General features: G+C 38.0%; 2 protein-coding genes across 2 annotated transcripts in view; both read right to left on the bottom strand.

Annotated features, from left to right (window-relative positions):
* LOC131034553 (uncharacterized) overlaps nt 1-25,788 on the bottom strand; it is a 400,008-nt gene that overhangs the window by 96,319 nt on the left and 277,901 nt on the right. The window lies entirely within an intron of this gene.
* On the bottom strand, nt 13,148-15,243 carry LOC131859758 (uncharacterized). Its single transcript, XM_059213792.1, has 2 exons — nt 14,967-15,243; nt 13,148-14,843 (listed from the first exon to the last, which is right to left on the bottom strand). The coding sequence occupies exon 2, from the start codon at nt 14,833-14,835 to the stop codon at nt 13,675-13,677; it is 1,161 nt and encodes a 386-aa protein (XP_059069775.1). The 5' UTR covers nt 14,836-14,843; nt 14,967-15,243; the 3' UTR covers nt 13,148-13,674.

The raw sequence follows: 25,788 nt of genomic DNA, 5'->3' as shown, positions 1-25,788 counted from the left end.
AGTAGCAGTCACATGCCCAACTGGCCTACTGATCTTACATGAACCTGTAGGTGGTCTACTTGGGTGGTCACTATCCCTCCTACACGTCTGCTGTCCTCCCAGACAGGTGTTCATTTTCAGTAGTTTCCTACATACAGTTTAGAGGCTCATTTTATAATCAATTGTTATAAAACATTTTCATCTATTTAATTCCTTGATGTATATTAATTTTGTGAATAATTAACCAGTATATTCTTCCCTTCTTAATTATGGTTTTCCTTTTATTAATATCATATCATTCACAGATCATTAAGTTAATACAATTCCTTTAGATATTGAATTTCATTTCACTGTTAACTTATCCATGCGTGTTAAGGATTTAAGTAATACGGTCTGTTTCTTACAGACCCTTATCTGTCTTATTATCAGAGAATTAAACTATGAACATTTGAAAACGTACTGATTTTGTAGAATTATAAACAATAACTGAATTGAATCTTTAGGCGGATGGGCTCTTACCTGTCCGAAAACCCTCATATGGTTACTACGTATGTGCTGATAATGTTCCTTCTTGTTTCGTTATCGTATGGTATGGATTAGATAAAACGATTCACATCTTTATGTAGTTCATATTATTATCATAATATATGGATTTGGTAAATTGTAATCATAGTATTATTGTATTAATAGGATGCAGTGACCGACTGAGTAATTAAACCTCTGAACGGATTCACTAACTTCCTGAGTGTGCATACGTACCTGAGACTTCCGCCTTGGGTTTCCAGAAGTTCGTGACTGTGGTATTTTTCCTTCACTGAGTCTCTCCTTCTTCCCCTTTTTGACGGTATGCTCTATATCCGTAGGAGAGGAAGGGTCAATGGTATTTAAGACCATTGACCGGTTGTGACCCCTCCCAAAAAGCCCCACTTCTCCATACGTGTCTCACAAATGGGTCATGTCTATTCTAATTAAATGCAGATTGGTGCATTAAAATGATTGACTATCGTGGGTAAGGAATGGGTAGTGAATATTAATAAACATGAACATTAATAAAATGAATTAATAAATATGAACATTAATTATAATGGCATCAATTATTAATAAATTGTGGATACTCATTCACACATTAATAATAAATATGATTATTAATAATAATGAACATTAATACACATGAATATTAATAATTACAAGGGTGTTAATAATAAATACTAATAAACAAGGATATCTATTAATAAATTGTGTTTATAATAATATATTAATTTATCTTTTTTATTTGAATATTTCAAGATATTACTAGTAATAAACATTAATAAATATTAATTAAATAATAATATTTAATAAATAAATAAATTCCAAATAATCATTTTTTTGGTAGTTATTATATTAATCAATAATAATTATATATATAACTATCTAGGAGGGAACATGACAGTATTATTATGATATTAATATTATTTTTATATTAATGAATGATTACTATTACTATTAATATTATTACATCAATTATTAATTACATAATAAATGATAATTTATTATTATGATGAAGAATCACAAAATCTATTATTAATTACATCACCAGGATGTGGGGTTATGATAACCCTCTCACTTACGAGGAAAATCGTGAAGTCTCATAAATGAGACAATTTTCCAATATTATTAAATGTTAATTAATAAATGTTTTAATTATCGTACTTATTTAATCACAATAATCCAATGTCCAAAGTGGGGACATTACATAGGCGTTAGACAGCTAAAGCACTCCCCTACTACAGGGGCCTCAGGGGGCTTAGCCATCATTTCGGACTCTAGATTCATCTCGTTTACACCTTTAGAGATTAAGCAAAATTGGAACTGGAGTCTTTCCTCAGAAGTTTCCCAAATGATGTATGCATCATTGGGGAAGATTTCAATGCTATCACTAAGGTAGCAGACAAAAGAGGAGGCAGCAACAAACTTCCTCCAACGGCTGTACATTTCAATCATTGGATCAATAGGAACTCCCTATTGGAAATCCAAACGGCAGAAAATGCCTTCACCTGGAACAACAGAAGGCTTGGTTTTTGTAATATTGCTGAGAAACTAGATAGATTCTTTATCCATGGGGGGCTCTCGGTGCTTAACTTTACCCTGAATGCAGAACCCCTCCCATTAGCAGGATCCGGCCATTTCCCACTCCAACTAATCTTATTATTTGACCACTCCCCCAAAAAATGTCCCTTCAAATTTGAGAGCATGTGGTTCAGAGATGATAACTTTTTAAACTTAATTGAGAACTGGTGGAGAAGCTCTGTTTTCTCTGGTTCGAAGATGTTTATTATCACAAGCAAGTTAAAGCTTATCAAAAGGAAGCTCTTAGAATGGAACAGGACTAATTTTGGAAATATTTTCGATAAAAAACTCCTAATAGAAAATGATCTTAAGAATGTTAACATTGAGGTTCTTGAGAAGGGGATGGATGAACATCTCTTCCTCAACGAAAAGGCTCTACTCTCTGAGTATGAAAAGACACTCTCAAATGAAGAGATCTTTTGGAAACAAAAATCGAGGGAGACTTGGTTGAGTGATGGGGACCAAAATACTAAGTTTTTCCACAATAGTACTAAGCAGAGGCGATGGGTCAATCGAATTTCTAAAATTAAGAATTGCCAGGGTTCCATCCTATCTGAACCGGATGATGTTGCCTCCAAGGCAGCAAGGTTTTTTGATAAAATCTTAAACAATATTGAAGGCTCCAACCTCAGTGGCCAACTCAATATTATCAAGAATCTTCCAAAACTCATTAACGATGACCACAACAAAATCCTGTCAAAGAAATTCTCTGAGGAGGAGGTTAAATCTGTCCTTATGAAGATGAATCCCCACAAGGCCCCGGGCCCGAATGGCTTCCCCACTAGCTTTTTCCAAAAATGTTGGGGTTTTATGGGGACAGAGATCACAGACGCCTTAGAAGGTATTAGGAACTCTGGTAAGATTCTCAAAGAAATCAATAATACCTCCCTAGTTCTCATCCCCAAAAAAGAGAATCCTGAAAGCTTTAAGGACTTCAAACCAATAGCCCTTTGCAACACTCTGTACAAACTCTTAACCAAAACCCTAGCAGCCAGACTCCAAAATCTTCTCCCCATTATCATTAGTGAAGAACAAACCGGCTTCGTAGCAGATAGATCAATCTATGATGGGGTTATTATAGCCCACGAAGCCATTCATTCGGTCCAGCTCAACAGGGCCCCAAGTATGCTAGTCAAATTAGACATAAGAAAAGCTTACGACAAAGTTGATTGGCGCTTCCTATGTAAATGCCTGGAGGCCTTTGGATTTTCCAAATCCTAGATCAACATAATCTTTGAATGTATATCCACCCCCAAATTCTCGGTCTTGGTTAATGGTCCCCCGGAAGGTTTCTTCAGCAGCTCAAGAGGGCTCAGGCAAGGAGATCCTATGTCCCCCTTCCTCTTCATCATCATGGCTGAAGCCCTAGGTAGATCCATCTCTAAGGCCAAAGAGGAAGGTGGGATCCAAGGAATCCCCATTACCAGCGGCCTCCCTCCCTTTACCCACCAGCAATTTGTCGACGACACGATGCTTTTTGGGCAAGGAAGTGTAAGGGAAGCGAGTGCCTTCAAAGGCATCCTTAATTCCTATATGCTAGCCTCGGGTCAAGAGGTGAATCTGGCCAAGTCTGCAGTTTTTATGTTCAACATAGACCCCTCCTTAGCAAAAGTGATCAACAATGTCCTGGAGATTAGTGAAGGAACTCTTCCTTGCAAATACCTAGGCATTCCCCTTAACAAGGGTAGAAGACCCTCAAAATTATGGGACAACTTGGTAGATAAAATCAAGTCTAGGATTAACACTTGGAAAGGAAAATGGCTCTCATCTGCAGGTAGAGCAACCTTGGTTACATCGGTCTTGTCAGCTATGCCCATTTACCAGCTCTCCTGTCAACATTTATCTAATTCTAAACTTGCAAAGCTCAACAAGCATCTTAGGACTTTCTTTTGGCAAGGTGCTAATGACAACCGTAAAATATCACTCATATCCTAGGACAAGATATGCAAACCTAAAGAAGAAGGAGGAGTTGGCATTAAAAACCTTCGTGATCAAGGCAAAGCCTTGGGTGCCAAGTTGGTCTGGAGGATGTTCAGAACCCCCCACCTCAAATGGGCTCGCTTGCTGCACCACAAATACCTTAATGGAGGGAATCCTATCCAAATCTTCAGAGAAACCAACCCTCCCAGAGGGTCCTGCCTATGGAATTTTATGTTAGACTGCAAGAGGATTATCTTTGACAAACTTACTTGGAAACTGGGGTCCAGGGATAAAGCTCTTTTCTGGTCAGATTCATGGGGTGGATATAAGGCTATTGATAATATCCATGACTTTGGTGCTACTCGTATCCTTCTTGAATCTCATAGAGGACCCCTGTTAAACAACTATATCTACCCTTCAGAGGATGGGGCTGGTTGGCAGTGGATCGAGAAAGAAAATAGGATATCCCAGTAAGGGATAAACAAAAACTTATGGCAATTCTTAAATCAAGGAACATTGCCTTAGGTCAGAATGAGGACAAACTCGTCCGGGACGGCTCCCTAAGAGGAGAATACAACTCCAAGGATGGGTACTCTCTCATCTCCAAATCGTTTATAAGACCTATAACTGAGCTTCCCTTGAAACTTTGCTGGGATAAATACTGTATGCCTAAGGCAAGGATCTTCTCCTGGCTTGCGGTTTAGAACAGGCTCCTAACTGTGAACAAATTTAGAAGAATGGGGTATGAGGGCCCTAGTGGATGTCCTCTTTGCGAGGCAGACGAGGAAGATACCAATCATATCCTCCTTAACAGCCCCTTTGCTCACAAATGTTGGATCTAGTTCACCAACAAGCTTGAATGGTTTGCGGCCTTCCCCCACACCATCTTTGGAATGCTCAAGGCATGGCCTCTCCTCAGGCGTGGTTGTCTCTTTGAAGGTTTATGGACAGCTCTTCCTTCTTCCATTATGTGGGAACTATGGATGGAGAGAAATAGACGTCTCTTCAAGAATGAAAAACTAGAGGTTCCCAAAATCATTAACAGGATAGAGTCAGCTATCACTGAGCTCATGAACAACCGACTGTCATCAGGCTCATTGAAGAATGCCTCTATCACTTATTGGGATGAAAAGATGAAAAAACGTTGGAAAGGCTTATCCTTTCCTCCCTTTGTAGGAGATGGTCCTATTGCAAGTCTTCGATCAAGGGATGCATGCAGATGGCAGCCCCCAGGCGAAGGCTGGGTGAAGCTAAACTTTGATGGGGCATCTCGTGGCAACCCAGGGCAAGCAGGGATAGGATGTGTTGTTCATAATTGGGAAGGCAAGGAACTAGCAACCCTTGCCTCTCTGGTTGGCATCAACACCAACAATTGGGCGGAACTTATGGCCCTGGTGGAGGGTCTGCATTTATGTAGGAAACTAGGAGTTAAGAACTTGGAAATTGAAGGAGATTCGGCTATAATTGTCAATGCTCTAAGGAAAGGTAGTATGCCTAATTGGAGACTAAATACTTTGCTATCAAAAGCTCTTGACTTATGCAGAGATTTTGATAGGTTCACAGTCAATCATATTTATAGGGAGGGCAATAAAAGAGCGGATGAGTTGGCCAACTTGGGAGCCGATGGCATCAATCTCCTGTCTGTGCCACCTTAAGGCAACCCCCTCTTTTGTTTTCGTGTCTTAAGTGGTCGTTAGCATGTTTCTCCTTTCATCCCCTTATGTTTCTCTTGCCCAGACTCTGTTTTAACCCCCTTATTTATTCCTCTTCTTGCCCCATATATTTACGTATAGATACTCAGACAAACATTCAGTTTAAATATGCCCATATATCTGTTCTCCCAGACTTTAACTCAGGTAGTTAGGCTCAATCCATGGTCGGATATAATCATTAAAACACAAATCTCAATCATATATTTTTATTCCTCTCCTTCATACCCATTTAGTCTTCCATCCTTTATCCCAAGGAGAAGCCCCTTGTCTAATATTTTTGTATATACTTATCTGGGAACATTCATCATCAGACCCTCACCTTGATTCAGTCATCCATCCTCATATTCAGCCTCTCATTGGCATATATATATATATATATATATCTTAACACCTATATTAAGTTAGATCCTTGATTCACATTTATAGCTATATATATATATATATAGTCATATATATTCATATTTATATATATACTTATATTTATATATTTTTTGATATAATTATATTTTTTATTATATATATTCTTATTAGTCTCTTGAAGTTTACTGATCTTTCATAATTGAATATCGGCTTAAATCCTTTTTTATCCATCTCTTCATTTATCTGAAGGTATATATGCCTTTTCTCACTTTCATAATTTCTTAGAGTCATACACTTTGGTGCCATCACTTTATCTTCCTCTAAAATGTCATGTTTCATCGATGTTACCTTTGTTTCGATGAAACCATTGTTATCGTCAATGAGCCTTGTGGTTTCATCGATCTCCTCATTTTCATCGAAATCTTTACCTTACGCGTTCGTGTCCATGTAATGCTCCATCGGTTCATCAAAACCTTGTTTTTGATAGGAATCCTTTTGTTGCTGCATTTCACAACCGTCTTATCAATCTTTAAGTTTATCGATAATGGTTCCTCATTATCCCGCTTTTGCATTGGCATCGATGAAATTCCTTATGTCGGTGAAAGAAGAATATCTTCTTTCGACCTTTTGTTTTTACCAATGGCATGTTATCGATGAAAATCTCTTATGTTTTATCGATCTTTTGTCTTTCGATGAAACTGTCACTGTTGGCCAATAACTTTAGTATCTCTTCGATACCTTTCTTTTCTCGAAAAGTCCTATAGATGAAACCTTCCCCAGTTTCTTCGATCTCATCATTTAGGTAGAACTATCATCTTCGATGAATTCTTTACATGTCCTACTGATACCGTAGTTTCTTCGGCAGCCTTGCTTCATCGACAGAACCTCCTTTGGTTTCTTCGATATACCTTTTATCGATGAAAAATAATGCTTTCGATAAGTCCCTTATGAAGTTCATCGAGGCCCAAGTCTGTTCGATAAATCATCTTATCGATGAAACATCGATAGGTTTCTTCGATACAACAAGTGTACCATTTCAGTCAAACTAGACATTTCGGTGAGAGGTTAGTGTGTACATCTGATGGCTTTGGTTTGGCCGATAACTTTTAGGATTCTGATGTCGGTGGAAGTTTCAAGGGTTCTATCGAAGTTCTTAAGGGCATGTTTGATTTCCTTTTTCTATAGAAAACTTCCGTAGCGCACTGTTGTTTCGATGGAATCATACACTTCGGTGGCATCACTTTATTTTCCTTCGAAATGTCATGTTTCATCGATGTTACCTTGTTTCGATGAAACCATCCTTATCGTCAATGAGCCTTGTGGTTTCATCGATCTCCTCATTTTCATCGAAAGCTTTACCTTACGTGTTCGTGCCGATGTAATCCTCCATCGGTTCATCGAAACCCTGTCTTCGATAGGAATCCTTTTGTCACTGCGTTTCACAACCGGCCTATCGATCTTTAAGTTTATCGATAATGGTTCCTCATTATCCGGCTTTTGCATTGGCATCGATGAAATTCCTTATGTCGGTGAAAGAAGAATATCTTCTTTCGACCTTTTGTTTTTACCAATGGCATGTTACCGATGAAAATCTCTTATGTTTTATCGACCTTTTGTCTTTCGATGAAACTGTCACTGTGGGCCAATAACTTTAGTATCTCTTCGACACCTTTCTTTTCTCGAAAAGTCCTATCTATGAAACCTTCCCCAGTTTCTTCGATCTCATCATTTCAGTAGAACTATCTTCTTCGATGAATTCTTTACATGTCCTACCGATACCGTAGTTTCTTCGGCAGCCTTGCTTCATCAACGGAACCTCCTTTGGTTTCTTCGATATACCTTCTATCGATGAAAAATAATGCTTTCGATAAGTCCCTTTTGAAGTTCATCGAGGCCCAAGTCTGTTCGCTAAATCATCTCAATGAAACATCGATAGGTTTCTTCGATACAACAGGTGTACCATTTCAGTCAAACTAGACATTTCGGTGAGAGGTTAGTGTGTATATCCGATGGCTTTGGTTTGGCCAATAACTTTTAGGATTCTAATGTCAGTGGAAGTTTCAAGGGTTCTATCGAAGTTCTTAAGGGCATGTTTGATTTCATTTTTTTATAGAAAACTTCCATAGTGCATTGTCGTTTCGATGGAATCATACACTTCGGTGGCATCAGTTCATCTTCCTTCGAAATGCCATGTTTCATCGATGTTACTTTGTTTTGATGAAACCATCCTTATCGTCAATGAGCCTTGTGGTTTCAGTGATCTCCTCATTTTCATCGAAAGCTTTACCTTCCATGCCGATGTAATCCTCCATCGGTTCATCGAAACCCTGTTTTCGATAGGAATCCTTTTGTCTCTGTGTTTCACAACCGGCTTAATGATGATCGGCCCCAGCCACCTTCAGGCTTTCTAGGCCTTCCATATATATATATATATATATATATATATATATATATATATATATATATATATATATATGTATTTATATTTTTATATATATTTATCATCATTCACATTATATATTAGGATTTTGTTCAAACTCACATCTATATAATCATATTCATATATAGTTTCCTATTTTCCTGCCTGTTCTCTCAATTTTAAGTTAAATCAGTCTCAGATGCATATGTCAATTTTCCTCTTTCTTCCCAATAATCTCCAGCATCATATTATTAGATTAAGGGTCGATCTGATAAAATTTTATCTCACTTAAAGCTTTCCCATGACACTCAATTAGGGCCTGGAAGGCTCTGGAACCATATTCTTTAAGATGGTAGCTCCCCGCGATCTCTTTGGAGGAATATTTATGGAATTTGCCTCGATTAATATTTATTGAGTTTATGCTCTTCGATGGGTAATCACTCTCACATTATGTTTCTGGAGATTTTTGAGACTAATATTTTGAGTTTTGTATCCTAACAGGGTGACCATCCAAGCAGGTATGATATATTGTATAAGTTGACCTGTTCGGTTTTCCTTTTCCTAACATTCTGGTGAGAGATTTTCTCAAGATTTTGTGCAGCATAAGGAGCAGAGCATGCTTAACCCTGTGTTTCAGGAATAGAAAGAACTGTCGCCCACAAATGGCAACATCACCCCAAGAGATGGGCAATCTGCGACTCAACTTTACACAGAGGATTTCTACATACAATCTTCATTATTTTGGACAAGTTCCCTTTGTGATCTTGTATCTCCATTTTGTATCGCATTCTTAATTTTTTCTGATCCTTGAGGGATCTGGGCTAGACCAGAGGTTTTCTTCCCTCCATTCTTTCCTACAGGTGCCCACACCGAATGGAGGTGTAAATGTAAATCTACCTATTTTTTAAATTAATAAAATTCTTTGGCCTCGGCCTTTTATCGATCAAAAAAAAAAAGTTAAAAATATATGTAAAATGCATTCTATCTAAATTAAATATGAAATAATAAAAAATGTTCTTTATTATAAAAACAAATAAATCATTCGTTAAAAAATAAAAGATTATACTAAAAAAGTTAAATAAATTAAAGAATATATAAAATTTTTATTTATATTAACAAATTCATACAATTTTTTTAATCAATATTAATATTAAATAAATTAAAAAATATACACTCTTTTTAATTAAAATTAACAATTTTTTTATTAGTATATTGAAATTTCATTTAAAAACAATTTTGAAATATTATTTTTTGTTTAAAAAACAATAATAAATTTTTGAAACAATAAATAAATTCTTATTTAGTAAAAATTATTTTTAATACTAAAATTTCATTTAAAAACAAATATTAATTAAAAAAAATTGATTAAAAAAATAATAATAAATTTTAGAAACAAAATGAAATAAAGAATACATTTAATAAATTTCTAAAATAAAATTTACAAACTATTGACATAGTAATTTTTTTTCAAATACCTGGACTCCTGCGTTCGACTGTTGCCTTCCTAGCTATCGTTCGATTGTTGCCTGTTGCCTTGGAACACTCCTTGGCACCTTCGAACACTCTAGAAAATCGTTTGTAACTGTTTCGAACACTCCAAAAATTGCAGAAATTTAAATTTGATTTGTATGTTGTTGAATACATCACGCAACGCCATTTATAGAAAAAACACGACAATTTTTTAGTGTTTCATGGGTTATTTTAGGGTTTTCCCGCTGTCCCAAATCTGTAACAATTTTTCCCAATTAATATTGCACATTTTAAACGCGTTTAAAACCCAGAATAATAATTGAAAATCAGTCAACAATTTTAACAGCCGATTTGATGGAAAAGATCGCCAGTCATACTGACTCCTAATTAATCGGGAATAATGGCAATTTTTTGCAGACTATTGCTTCTTTGATTTTAGTCAATAGCCACTTCTTAATGTGTTTTAAGTGTGTAAACAGAATCCTCATGTGTTTGGGTTATCAAGTAGCACATATTACGCAAGTAATTGGTAAAAAATTGGATGATGTTAACAATGAGCAAACACTCAATAAATAGGATTACAAAGAATTACAAGAGGGCAAGTTTCTAAAAAGAAACTGCCAATAAGATCGAGCAAGATCTTATTAAGATATTTACACTAAGTTTACAATATTGAGCATTAATAATTAAATAATATAGTATTATTCTAATACCCTCCCTTAATGCTCAATCTATCAACTACACCAATAGACCCCCTGAATTTTACAAACTTATCTGGACTGAGGGGTTTGGTGAAAATATCTGCTGACTGCTCTGAGGTAGGAACATACAACAACTGAATGGATCTGTCTTCAACCAACTGCCGAATGTAGTGACAATGAAGTTCTATATGTTTCGTTCTTTCATGGAAGACTGGATTCTTGGCAAGTTTGACAACTCCTTGATTGTCCGAAAACAAGGGAGTCAGACCTACTTGAGATATTTGCATATCTCCAAGCATCTGGTGAAGCCAAACTGCCTCACAAGCTGCCTTAACAGCTCCTCTATACTCTGCTTCTGTCGAAGCGAGAGCCATTGCCTGCTACTTCTTACTAGTCCAGGTGACTGCACCAGATCCCAAACTAAACACATATCCAGAGGTTGATTTCCTGTCATCAACTAAGCCTACCCAATCTGAATTTGTGAACCCACTGAGTCTAGGATCATCACTCCTAGTGTAAAGAAGTCCATAATCTGAGGTGCCTTTCACATAGCGCAGGACACGCTTCGCTGCTACCCAATGATCAGCCCTGGGGGCCGTCATGAAGCATGAGATGTAGCTCACTGCAAAACTGAGGTCAGGTCTAGTGGCAGTAAGATAGATGAGACTACCCACTAGTTGCCTAAATTGTGTTTCATCTACAAGAGGATAATCAGACTTGGCTGACAATTTCAGACCAGTCTCCATAGGTGTGGAAGCAGGTTTGCAATCCTGCATTCGAAACCTGTCAAGCAAGCTTCTGGCATACTTAGACTGAGAAAGGAAGATGCTGCTATCAGTCTGCCAAACCTCAACACCCAAACAATAATGAAGAAGTCCTAAATCTGTCATATCAAAAGTGCTACACAAATCCTGTTTGATTTCTGAAATCAAATGTGCTGAATTCCCAGTAATGATCAAGTCATCCATATAGACAACAAGAAAGAGAATATCATTAGCAAAGTGTTTGATATACAAATTGTTGTCTGAAGGACTACGCTGAAAGCCATGAGCAACCAAGTACTGATCAATTTTTATGTACCATGCTCGAGGAGCCTGTTTAAGTCCATAGAGTGCTTTCCGGAGTCTACACACTTGCGGTTCTGAACCGGCAACCTTGAAACCAGGAGGCTGCGTCATGTAGACTTCTTCCTGCAATCCACCATTGAGGAAGGCACTCTTCACGTCCATCTAATGGACTTTTGTCATGATCCCACATTTTTGTAATAAAACATTTCCATTTTTCAATATTATTGTTACTTAATTAATAATGACTCCTTATATCCTAAGTTGCTGGTTCGGGTTCGGGTTCCGGTTCGGGTTCGAAGAACCCGGTACGCCGGTACGGCAAAATTTTGAAAAGGGGTTTGGGTTCGTTTGGGTTCGTTAGTACAAAAACATGTAAATTTATATATATATATATATATATATATTATATATATATATATCAAAGCCTATAAGCATGAATTAAAATATGCATGTCACATAGCATCATATGAACAACAAAACAAACATAAACTTGTAATCATAGCATCATGATCATACCATAATTGATAATAGCATCATATACATCAAGTTTAATATCAAAATGACAAAATATTCAAGTATCATTGTTTCAACTTTCAAAAATATAAACTTAAAAGTTTAATCATCAAATGGATCATCTAATTCTTCATCCTCCTCCTCCTCCTCCTCCTCATCCTCATTGACATTGACATTACATGAGCCAATGCCACTTGCACTTGCACTATAAGTTGGCTCAATTTCCGAGTCATCAAGTGTCAATGCAAGAAGCTGAGAACCAGGAGCATCCAAATCAGTATGCTCTGGCTCTATATCCCACATCTTTGTTTCCCCTTGTGTGTAGTCATGTTGTTTGTGTGAAAGAAGACGTAGGTTGGAATGCACATATACTAAATTCTCCGCTCTTTTTGATAGCAGCCTATTGCGCTTTACTGAGTGGATGAAAGAGTATGTGCTCCAATTTCTTTCTGAAGCAGATGAACTAGCAACCTATGAAGACAAAGTAAACAATTAAAGTTATACATTAATAAAAATAAAATTACTAGCAACCTATGAAGACAAAGTAAACTATAAATAAACTAAAACTTGTAAATTAAAAATTTTAATTAATTAAACTTACTTGTGATAAAACTTTTATAGCGAGGGGTTGTAGGTGTTGGAAGCATGTGCCATGGAAGTACCACCAGCTATGAGCATCTTTCTTGGATCTATGACGAAGTGCATCAACACTTAGACCATTCCCATTTGCGAATTCTATGAACTCATTTGTAACAACATCTCGCAAATCATCATCGGGATATAGTCTAAGAAATGCTGCCTTATACCCATCAGATACTTCTAGATCTCTCCATGGTGGAATCCTTCCTGGTTTATCAAGAAACTGATTGCTATAGTACTTAGGTGTCAAGGCATAGGCAAGAAGGTGCAAAGGAGTGGTCATCTTATTCCACCTCTCTACAATAATTAATTCCAGTTCTTTGAAGAATTTCTCCTGAGGATCATTCTCTTTTTCATTTATAGTGAACTTTATTTTTTCAAGCATTGAATCAATGCCATCATAAATCTCACCTATGCAAGGCCTATCCATGTCTGTATAGCGAATCATGCTCATGATGGGCTCAGTGATACTTAGGAGATATGTAACAAGATCCCACCATTTCTCATCCAATATTCTATCCCTAATTTTTCCTGCCCTCTCAGTGCTACTTTGCTTCCATACAGTCCAATTGGTGCTGATCACCATATTGCATAGTGCCACTCTAACTTTCACAAGTCGTCTTAAGACGATTGTGTTTGATGCAAAACGGGTCTCAGCAACCTATAACACAAATTAATGCCAAATTATTAAAAAATAAAGCCAAACTTTAAAGAAGAATACACAATATAGCTTACACAATGATATTATTAACATTGAAAATTCAAAAAAATCAGAAAATGTAAAATTAAATTACTATTTCACTTACCTTCAATAGCTCCAAATTCGAATAGGTTCTAAAAATCCCTTGAGACATGTGGTGGTTTGTGATGAACATCTGGATGTCCTCAGCCTCTGCATACACATCTCTGATCCATTTTATTTTTTGCCCAATCCTTTGTAGCATAAGATTGAGCGAATGTACCGCACAAGGTGTCCAAAAGATGTGATCATAGCGTTGCTCAACCAACAAACCAGCAGCTCTACAATTTTTTGCATTGTCCGTTATGACTTGGACAACATTGCGGGGTCCCACAGACTCAATGGCAGAGATGAGAATTTCTGCAATAAATTCGCCATCTTTTATTTGGCCCTCACAATCCACAGCTCTCAAAAACATTGCCCCTTTAGGGGACACCGCTATGACATTGATCAAGGGACGGTTTTTAGCATCTTTCCACCCATCTGAAACAATTGTTACACCTGTCTCAACCCACGAATCCCTTATGGGTTTCAATGCATCTTCAACCCTCTTCACCTCTTTCTCCAATAATGTTCCACGTACCTTCTCATAACCGGGGCCCTTATACCCTCTTGGTGCCTCATTAACACTTTTTATCATTTGCTTCCAATATGGGGAGCGAACAACATTGAATGACAAACCATTTGCATAAATGCACCTTACTATATCTTGATCAGCATTGTCTCTACTCTCATTTTGGAATGCGGTTTCTAAAGGCCCTTTTGTTCTTTTACGTGTCAAGGGTGGTTCACTTTGAGGTTCATTTGTGGCAAAGAAGGGGTGGTCTTCTACTACAATACTGGGATTAGAAGGGCCTTGCATTCCCCTTGTTTTCTTTGATGCGGTTTGGTTCAATCTACGGGCTTCCCTCTCTTCTGCTGCCTCATGCTCCCTAATATATTTCATCACTATCTCATCTGGTATAGGTTTACCATTTTTGCCAGGGCATTTTTTGATGCCTCTTCCTTTTATTCCACACAAATGGCCTACCACTCGATAATATGAACTATTACGTTCAATATCACATCCATGGCATTTCCAACGGAATCCCCCACCTCCCGGAAGTTGTTTTATAATGTCCACATATTTCCATAAGGGAGAATTTGGATCATTTCTTTGTTTTGCAATTACTTGTTCATTGCCAATGGAGGAAGATGTAGATGCCATTCTAGTTCCTATGGCAAGAAATAAAATAAACATATTCAAAAACAAAAACTAAATAATGAAAAAAAATTCAAGTTTCATGTTTGACAATTTGTGAAACAAAAATAGTTGGAAAAAAATGTTTAAAAACCTACCTCTTGCTGCCAATGGAAGCTTGAAAATGTATGGAAATGATGCTGCAACACTTGTTGAAGCTTCTAAAATCAGTCTTCAACTCCTCCTCTTTGATCTTGGAAGCCAAATTTTGTTCAACCTCTCTTCAACCTGCTCTCATAAAAAATTTGTTTGCAACACAAATGAGGTGAAATGTGTCAATAAGATGTTTTAGAAGTGTTTTTTAGGTTATAATTTTCGCTTTTTTAAAGGCGGAATTGAAAAAAAAAAAAAAATTGGTTTGTTTTTTAACTTATTGGGCCGCCCAACCACGCGGGTTCGACTGGGTCCGCCCGGGTTCGACTGGGTTCGACCCGGGTCGAACCCACCCTGGGTTTTACGAACCCTGGTCGAACCCGGGTCGAACCGGACCCGTACCACGGACCCGGTCGAACCCGGACCCGTACCAGGGCTTCCCAGGGGCGAACCCTGCAACTTAGCTTATATCTATTGATCATATTTTTAATTAAATAATGTTAAATATTAAATGAGCTTTATCATAAAATATTAACACATAATATAATATAACAATCATACAAAAACAAAATAAATTATCATATTAATATAACATTATATTCATCATATAATAATAATTAAACAAAACATAAACTACGATATTAACACTATCGCAAATAATCTAAAAGTCATTATATTAACAAGTTATGATTAAAACTTATGATTAGAAAGGAGACGCAGCATGGAAACAGCGGCGTCGTTTAAACAGGGGCGTCCACGAGGGTAGCGACTGGAAGGAGGAGTTGTCACCACCGCTCACCACCAGCAGACACGTCCCGTGGAGGTAGCCACTCCAAACGCCTCCCCCGCGGGTATAAGGATGCGAGCCGAAAGGGAGGAAGGGGAAAAGGAGAGCGACGAGGATTGAGCGCGGGATAACAGTGGCGGAAGGCACAGGAGATAGCGAACGGAGAAGGACGCACGGGAAACGGGATAAAGGGAAGCAGCGGCAGGAGACGCAGGTAAGTCAATTTTGACCCTTGTTCACATCTGCAATAATATTTAATAGAATGAGATTTTATACTTATAAATAGATTACTTTTAATAGGTACATAAATGTTTGATAGTTTGTTAATTCACAATAATTACTTATATTTAGGAAAAATATAATTCTCTACATAAATAGGAATGATTTAATAAATACAAATATAATCCATGGACATAAATATATATATATATATATATATATGTATATATATATATGGGCATACCATATGAATGCATCTACACATATTAAATAAATTAATAAATAATATACAATTACTAATTAAGGATGATCCATATTATGCAATTAAGGAATAAAATAATGATCTCTTCTAAGATAATAAATTAAGCAATTACATATCCAAACCCAGTGAGATAAATGAGGAATTAGGCAACAGGGATAGCAGGAACTAGGCCTCTGTCAGGTAGGCTACCCACTGCAGTTGACAAAGGGCTTCTGGCAGGAGGGCCAAGGGGGAGTGTACCGCCCTTGGGCCTGATAAGCGCTACGGGCATCCTAAGGTAGCTTATCCTCTTGATCCCACTAGGAATTAAATATGGAATTGACTTATTGATAACAAATGAACTCAAATGAATTTTGACTAATTACACCCTAGATGAATTAATCAATCATTAAAATTTATTGTTTACGTGTTTTCTTAGATTTGCGAAGTAGGGACATTACAATTGGTATCAAAGCCTGATTCTGCCATCCTGTTAAGGGTTGTTAATGCAAACTTATCAAAGGAGAACTAGAGGAAGTAGTAACCACCATGAAAAAACAAGTCAGGGTTTGCTTCAAGCCTTACAAGATATGAATACCACCATGAACACTCTTAGAAATCATTCCAATGGCAGAGAAGAAAACTCTAATCATTCTGAAAACACTCATAACACATCTTCCAGCTCCAGGATACAAAAACCCAATTTCCTACCTAGAGAGGGAAATAATAGGGAAGAAACAAATAACTCCTCCATGAATAACACAGAAGAAATAGCCATGGCCTATGCTAGATTAGGGCCAGAAGTAAGAGAGGTTGTATCTTTTAGGGAGTTTTGTGAAGCAAAGAAAAATGAGATTCCTAGGAGAAGACCATTCAGCAGGGATCTAAAGCACAAAGTAAATAAACTATCAATACCTAACTTTGATGGCTCCGGAAAAATATCAGCTCAAGCATGGATACAAAAACTAAATACATATTTAAATCTCAGCCCCATGACAGAAGATGATGCAGTCCAATTTGCCATTTTACACCTAGAAGGTTTAGCCCATGAGTGGTGGTATCATGGCACCCTCACACAAGGTCATGATGGTATAACAACATATGACGAGTTCACTCAGAAACTCATTAAGAGATTTGAGAGGAAACACCCACAAAAAGATTTCAAAGAATTAACCCTCTTAAGACAAAGGGGAACAGTGGAAGAATACATCACTGAATTTCAAAACATTTCTGTAAGGGTCTCAGGAGTAGATGAGGACAGACTCACCTATCTTTTTGTGGAGGGACTCAAAGACTCCATTAAAGGATTGATGAGAGCATTAAAACCCCCTAACCTAGACGATGTCATAGATAAAGCTTTGGGCCTAGAAGACACTTCAACTTGGGAGAAACCCTCCAAAACATTCACTAAAAATACACATACTAAGGAATGGTCTAGGAAGGGAAACACCTTTAAAGAAAGGGAAGAGCTTAAGAGAAAGAACGTATGTTACCATTGTCATGAGAAATGGGAATATGGTCACAGTTGCAAAGAGGGAAATGAAAGAGATATGCTTAAGAAAAAAAATCTCTGTTTTAAGTGCAAAGAAAAGTGGCAACCGGGTCACATATGTGGGAGGAAGAGCCAAGCCCATAACTTGGAAGCATTATCTAGTGATGAAGAAGAAGAACTCAATGAACCCCCAAGCAAAAGAGAAAAAATTACCGAAGAGGTGTAAGTATCATTAGCAGCAATTTCCGTAGCCTCAAAACACCATCCCTTTAGAATCAAAAGTGCGATCAAAGGGCAGAGGGTAATTGCACTACTGGATAGCGGGGCTACCCACAACTTTATTGATAAAAGCTTAGTTAAGAGATTGAAGCTGACAACACAAGAGTTTAAGGGTTTCCAAGTAGCCCTTGCCGATGGATCCACTTCCTCATGTAACCAAAAAATCCTTCAATTAAGCATAACATTAGGGAAATACCCTACCAAAGAAGATTTCTATGTGGTCGAGTTAGGGGATTCAAATGTAATCCTAGGAATTCCTTGGATACATTCCTTGGGAAGATTCTATCTCGATCACCCCAAATTGGAACTATGTTTCACTCAAAATGGGCAGGAAGTGTTAATCAAAGGTTTGCATGATGGCACAACAAGAATGGTAACCTCCAAAAGAATGGAAAGGATTTTTAGACGTAGTCAAGGAGAGTGGGCTGCCCAATGCATGATACTAGACCAAAATTCAAACCAAGGGGAAGCCATTCATGTTGATATTAAACCCATTATTAGAAAACATAAAAGGGTGTTTGAAGACATCCCAAAAGGACTGCCACCCAAGAGAGGGTTTGAACACACTATTGAACTTGAAGAAGGTGCAAAACCAGTAATCACCACCCCTTATCGCCATCCAAGGGGCTATAAGGAAGAAATTGAGAAAGCTATCAAAGAGCTTCTAGAAATGGGGCACATTCAACCTAGCTCCAGTCCTTTCGCCTCCTCTGTTGTATTGGTAAAAAAGAAGGATGGGACCATGCGGATGTGCATTGATTATAGAGCACTCAATAAGAAGACTATAAAGAACCGATACCCTATCCCTAGGGTGGACGAACTTATAGATGAATTACATGGAGTAGTATACTTTTCAAAAATAGATTTGAGATCAGGATACCATCAAATAAGATTAAGGAAGGAAGATGTTCCCAAAACAGCTTTCCGATGCCACTATGGCCACTTTGAGTTTTTGGTCCTTCCATTCGGCCTTACCAATGCCCCTGCCACTTTCCAATCATGCATGAACCACATCTTTAGGGGACAATTAAGAAAGTTCCTGTTAGTATTTTTTGATGATATATTGATTTACAGCAAAACTTGGGAAGCACACTTGAGACATATAGATGAAATTTTGGGCCTACTTGAACAACATTCTCTTTTTGCCAAAATGTCAAAATGTGAGTTTGGGATGGAAGAAATTTTGTATCTTGGTCATAAGATCAGCACCCATGGAGTTAAGGTGGATGAAGAAAAAATTGAAGCCATCAAAAATTGGCCATAGCCCAGAACCCTCACTCATCTCAGAGGTTTCCTAGGTTTATGCAGTTACTATAGAAGATTTGTTAAAGGATTTTCAAAGCTAACTTCTCCCTTAACCAATTTAACTAAAAAGGGAGCATTCTTATGGTCAGATGAAGCCCAATCCGCATTTGAAAAACTTAAAGAGGTAATGAGCTCTTGCCCCGTTCTAGCAATTCCTGACTTTTCAGCACCATTTGAGCTTTATTGTGATGCCTCAGGAGAAGGCATTGGAGCTGTCTTAATGCAAAAGAAACATCCCATAGCCTTTGAAAGCAGGAAACTTAGAGACACAGAAAGAACCTATTCAGTTTATGATAAAGAAATGCTAGCTATTATGCATGCATTAGAGAAGTTCTGACAATACCTGATCTGCGGAAAGTTTATAGTTAAAACAGATCATAACAGCTTGAAGTTCTTTCTCAATCAAAAAGATTTGAATGATAGACAACAGAAATGGGTGAGTAAACTTCAGGCATATAATTTCGACATAGAATATATGAAAGGGAAATATAATGTTGTGGCAGATGCCCTCTCAAGGAAACCCTACTTGGGGTCTTTATCAGTCCTATCTATAGATTGGAAGGCCGCACTAAGTACCGAATATGCCAAAGATAAATTCTCTAGCAACATTCTAGAGGGGAAAGAAACAGATGAGAATTACCGGGTAATTGATGACCTCATCCTCTACAAAAACAGAATCTATGTTCCATCAGGGTCAAATATGAAAAAAGACATTATAAGGACCTATCATGACCTTCCTTTAGCAGGTCATCAAGGGTATTATAAGACCTACAAACAGATCAGAGAAAGATTTTCATGGAAGCGACTGAAGGAAGATGTACTGAGGCACACCCAAGAATGCATGGTGTGTCAAAGAAATAAAGAAGAACACACTTTCCCTTCAGGATTACTCCAACCACTACCCATCCCAAATCAGAAGCGGGAGAGTATATCAATGGACTTCATAACAGGACTCCCAAAAGTACAGAATAAAGATTGCATTTTTGTAGTAGTAGACAGATTAACGAAGTATGCACATTTTATGGCCATTCCTTCAAGTTTCGGAGCCTCACATGTAGCCGACATCTTCTTTAAGGAAATCTTTAAGTTACACGGTTTACCCAAGAATATTGTAAGTGACAGAGATAGACGATTTCTTAGCATATTTTGGCAAGAACTATTCAAACTAGCAGGGACAGAGTTAACACCAAGTACCAGTTATCATCCACAGACCGATGGGCAAACGGAAATCGTAAACAAATGGATAGAAGGTTATCTAAGGAATTATGTTTCAGGTCAGCAGAATGCTTGGGTAAAATGGCTGCATCTTGGAGAGTATTGTTACAACACAACCCATCATATGTCAATTCCAATGAGTCCCTTTAAAACCCTCTACGGATATGAAGCAACATCATTTGGGGATCTCATCCGATCAGAAAGTCATGTACCAGGTGCAAAAGATTTCCTCCAACAGAACACAGATATCATGAATGCCCTTAAAGATAATCTTCACCAAGCACAGAACCAACAGAAACTTTATGCGAACAAAAAAAGGATTGAAAGATCTTTTGAAGTAGGAGACTTGGTATTTTTGAGACTCCAACCTTATAAGCAGTCATCCATTAAAATCAGTGGAGCTGAGAAATTGAAACCACGATTCTATGGTCCTTATAAAATTTTGAGAAGAATAGGTGAAGTGGCCTATGAATTGGAGCTACCAAATCACAGTAAAATACACAATGTATTTCATGTATCCCGACTAAAAAAGGTTTTGGGTTTACACATTTCCCCTTGTACCGAGCTACCCCCAATTGATAACGAAGGGAAGTTGATTTTGGAACCTGAGCTCATCCTTGATAAGCGAGAAAGAGAATTAAGAAGGAGAACCATAACAGAATACTTAGTCAAATGGAAGAACCTTCCTAGGGAAGATGCCACATGGGAGGGAGATGAGACCATTAATCATCTTAACCCCAGATTGCTTGAGGACAAGCAATTTTGAGTGGGGAGGACTGTCATGATCCCACATTTTTGTAATAAAACATTTCCATTTTTCAATATTATTGTAACTTAATTAATAATGACTCCTTATATCTATTGATCATATTTTTAATTAAATAATGTTAAATATTAAATGAGCTTTATCATAAAATATTAACACATAATATAATATAACAATCATACAAAAACAAAATAAATTATCATATTAATATAACATTATATTCATCATATAATAATAATTAAACAAAACATAAACTACGATATTAACACTATCGCACATAATCTAAAAGTCATTATATTAACAAGTTATGATTAAAACTTATGATTAGAAAGGAGACGCAGCATGGAAACAGCGGCGTCGTTTAAACAGGGGCGTCCACGAGGGTAGCGACTGGAAGAAGGAGCCGTCACCACCGCTCACCACCAGCAGACACGTCCCGTGGAGGTAGCCACTCCAAACGCCTCCCCCGCGGGTATAAGGATGCGAGCCGAAAGGGAGGAAGGGGAAAAGGAGAGCGACGAGGATTGAGCGTGGGATAACACTGGCGGAAGGCACAGGAGATAGCGAACGGAGAAGGACGCACGGGAAACGGGATAAAGGGAAGCAGCGGCAGGAGACGCAGGTAAGTCAATTTTGACCCTTGTTCACATCTGCAATAATATTTAATAGAATGAGATTTAATACTTATAAATAGATTACTTTTAATAGGTACATAAATGTTTGATAGTTTGTTAATTCACAATAATTACTTATATTTAGGAAAAATATAATTCTCTACATAAATAGGAATGATTTAATAAATACAAATATAATCCATGGACATAAATATATATATGGGCATACCATATGAATGCATCTACACATATTAAATAAATTAATAAATAATATACAATTACTAATTAAGGATGATCCATATTATGCAATTAAGGAATAAAATAATGATCTCTACTAAGATAATAAATTAAGCAATTACATATCCAAACCCAGTGAGATAAATGAGGAATTAGGCAACAGGGATAGCAGGAACTAGGCCTCTGTCAGGTAGGCCACCCACTGCGGTTGACAAAGGGCTTCTGGCAGGAGGGCCAAGGGGGAGTGTACCGCCCTTGGGCCTGATAAGCGCTACGGGCATCCTAAGGTAGCTTATCCTCTTGATCCCACTAGGAATTAAATATGGAATTGACTTATTGATAACAAATGAACTCAAATGAATTTTGACTAATTACACCCTAGATGAATTAATCAATCATTAAAATTTATTGTTTACGTGTTTTCTTAGATTTGCGAAGTTGGGACATTACAACTTTCCAACCATACTGAGCTGCAATGGCGAGAAGAAGACGAATAGTACTCATCTTAGGAGTAGGAGCAAAAGTCTCCTCATAGTCAATGCCTTCTCGCCGTGTGAATCCTCGAGCAGCTAATCTGGCCTTATATTTATCTAAGGTACCATCTGCATGATACTTGATCTTATATACCCATTTATAGCTAATGGGTTTCTTCCCTGGAGGAAGATCTGAAAGAACCCAGGTGTGATTCTTCTGAAAACTTTGGAACTCAGCATCCATTGCCTGTTCCCACTATCGAATCCCTTTGGCCTCTGCATATGTTTGAGGCTCATAGATACTGTGGATGTTAGCCATAAGAGCAAAATTAATTGTGTTTTGTTGTTTGCCCTTATTTCTAGAAGCTCTACCCTCAATGAGCTCATCAGGACGAAGATCACTGATGGTCTTAGCCCACCATTTAGGCCGAAGAGTAGATGTGCCAACATCAGGAGTAGGAGGAATAACTAGAAGAGGAAGCGGATCAGGATCAGGAGGAGGAAGATGAGCATCTTCCGGAGGAAACTCAGGTAGTGCATCATCAAATACAAAATCTGCATCATTTCTCCCATTAGGTGAACCGAATGGAAGACAAATACCTAAGTCAGAAGCCTTCAAAGGCTGATCCTCAGAATGTTGCTGAGACGAGGAAAGCTGAAATGGTCCTCGTTCTTCATCAAAGACAACATCACGACTGAAGATAAGACGATCAGAGTCTACATCAATCAATCGGTAAGCCTTATGGTTGTCACTATACCCTGTAAACATGAGCTTCTGACTCTTGGAGTCCAACTTATTGTGCTTGGCATCAGGAATCCACACATAAGCTAAGGAGCCAAAAACTTTCAAATGGCTGATCCGAGGTTTGCAACCAGACCATGCTTCCTCGGGAGTCTTATTTTTAACAGCATGAGTGGGTGACCTATTAAGAAGATAGACTACTGTGAACACTGCTTCTGCCCAATATTTCTTAGGCACGTTTCTATGTTCCATCATAGACCTAGCCATTTCTGTAATGGTGCTTACGACGTTCTACAACGTCGTTTTGCTGAGGGGTGTATGGTGTGGTTAACTGACGTTTTATGCCATGTGTATCACAGAAAGTAGAGAAAGCAGAAGAGCAAAACTCCCCCCCATTATCAGACCTAAGAGTAATAATAGAAGAACTAGACTCTTTTTCTACTAAGGCCTTAAATTTCTGAAATATAGTAAACACATCTGATTTTTGCTTAAGGAAATACACCCACATTTTACGACTGAAATCATCAACAAAAAGCAAGAAATACTTGCACCCAGTAACAGAAGTAGTATTCATAGGACCACATAAATCAGCGTGGACCAGTTGCAGTACCTTAGAGGCTTGCCATGAGTCACCATCCTTGAACAGTGTCCGGTGCTGCTTCCCAGCCTAGCAACCTTCACAAACACGATGATTCTGAGTTTGAATATCAAGTAGACCATGTACTAAGGCTTCCCGAACAAGCTGTGCAAGATAATGAATGTTCAGGTGACCATATCGTTGATGCCAGAGACTACTGATAGATGAAGATTTAGCTGCGAAGGCATGTTCAAGAGAATCGCATGTATCCACAAGTCTATATAGACCATGATCCTCAATGCCCACAGCTATAGTAGTGCTAGAAGCACGATCAACAATCGAGCACTTATGTGTACTAAAAATGACATCCAGCTGAGGAGAATGCCGCATAATCTGACTGATAGAAAGGAGGTTAAGTTCCATACCAGGAACATAGTACACATTGAGGAATATGAGATTCCTCCCTCCAGACTGTATCTAAATGTTGTCCTTGCCGACAAAAATGTACTCTTCACCACCTCCAAAAATAACTGAATCAGTGTAGAGGGAGAACTCAACAAACCAGTCACGCCTGTAAGTGAAATGACGAGAAGCACCAGAATCAATGTACCAGGCAGAAGACTTCAGGTCTTTTAGCCATGAAGGCATAAAAGGCAGATTCTTTCTGCTCTGTGTGCTCAGCAACATTGGCTTTAGGTTGAGACCCTCCCTGCTTCCGCTGCTTGGAAGCTAATCTTGTACGGAAATCTTTGATCATATGACCAAATTTGTGACAGTAATTGCATTGCACCTTCTTTTTCTTGAAACCATCCTGAGACTGAGAAGAGCACTTCTGCTGAAAGGACCGGGATGACTAGGATTTGCCTTTATCCTTGTGAAAGGATTTGGCAGCAAAGGCATGTTCTGAGGAGGCTGAAATAGCACCGCTACCAAACTGTTGTTTCCAACGATCCTGCTGCAGAAGTTTGATGCATAACTCTGGAAATTTCAGATCAACATTAGTAGAAGTAATGTTGAGAGTCTCTATAAAGTGCTCATACGGTTTTGGTAGACTTTTCAGAGTAATGACTACCATATCCTCTTCCTCCATGTGCCGACCAATAGCTTCGAGCTGATCTCGAATGTCCTTAATCTTTGTAAGATGCTCCTGTAAGGACATGCGTTCATCCATCATAATGGAGAACAGTTGATTCTTCAGAAAAAAGGCTCGACTCTTGTCGGACATCTCATGCAACTCCTTGAGATACTTCCAGATATCTGCAGTTGACTTGCCGGAAGGAATCTAAGGTAGTTGGTCATCTGTAACACAGAGCTTGAGAAGCATAACAGCTTCTCGATTACGGTCATCAAACTTTTCCTGGTCAGCTCCAAGTGTTTGAGGACGGGACTCTGTGCCCAAAACAAGATTATCCAAGTGGCAATATTCAAAAATAGTCAGCATGCGTTGCTTCCAAGTGTTATAATTTGTCCCAATAAATCGTTGACTGCCTTCCAACATCAAGTTGGTCAGTGACGCCATCTTGCACATTTCCCAATGCATGGAAAACGAAAAAAATGAGAAGAGGCGCTGGCACAGAATTCAAAAAATTTGAATCCCAATGCAGAAACAGAGGCAGATGCAGGTACAGACTTCAAAAAATGAAGTACGACTGACATGAAATTCAAGAAAAAAATTCCAGCTAACCCAGGAAAATTTGAAGACAACCCAAAATCCTTGCGAAAAACCCAGAAGGAATTTGCTATCGGAATCTGGATCCGCTGGCTCAAAAATCGAGTCACCCAGAAAATTCTAACAACGACCCAGTTGAGATCTCGAAAAACCCATCAAGAATTTGCAATCGGAAAAAAAATTCAACTTGATCTTAAGGGTAAAAACCCTA

Source organism: Cryptomeria japonica, chromosome 11, assembly GCF_030272615.1.
Source record: "Cryptomeria japonica chromosome 11, Sugi_1.0, whole genome shotgun sequence".
NCBI classification, from domain to species: Eukaryota; Viridiplantae; Streptophyta; class Pinopsida; order Cupressales; family Cupressaceae; genus Cryptomeria; species Cryptomeria japonica.
The sequence above is the reverse complement of the archived record's forward strand: the minus strand, read 5'-3'. Positions and strand labels throughout refer to the sequence as shown.

Coding starts and splice junctions, on each gene's coding strand:
- LOC131859758 (XM_059213792.1), bottom strand. CDS start 14,835: ATGGCATCTACATCTTCCTCCATTGGCAATGAACAAGTAATTGCAAAA.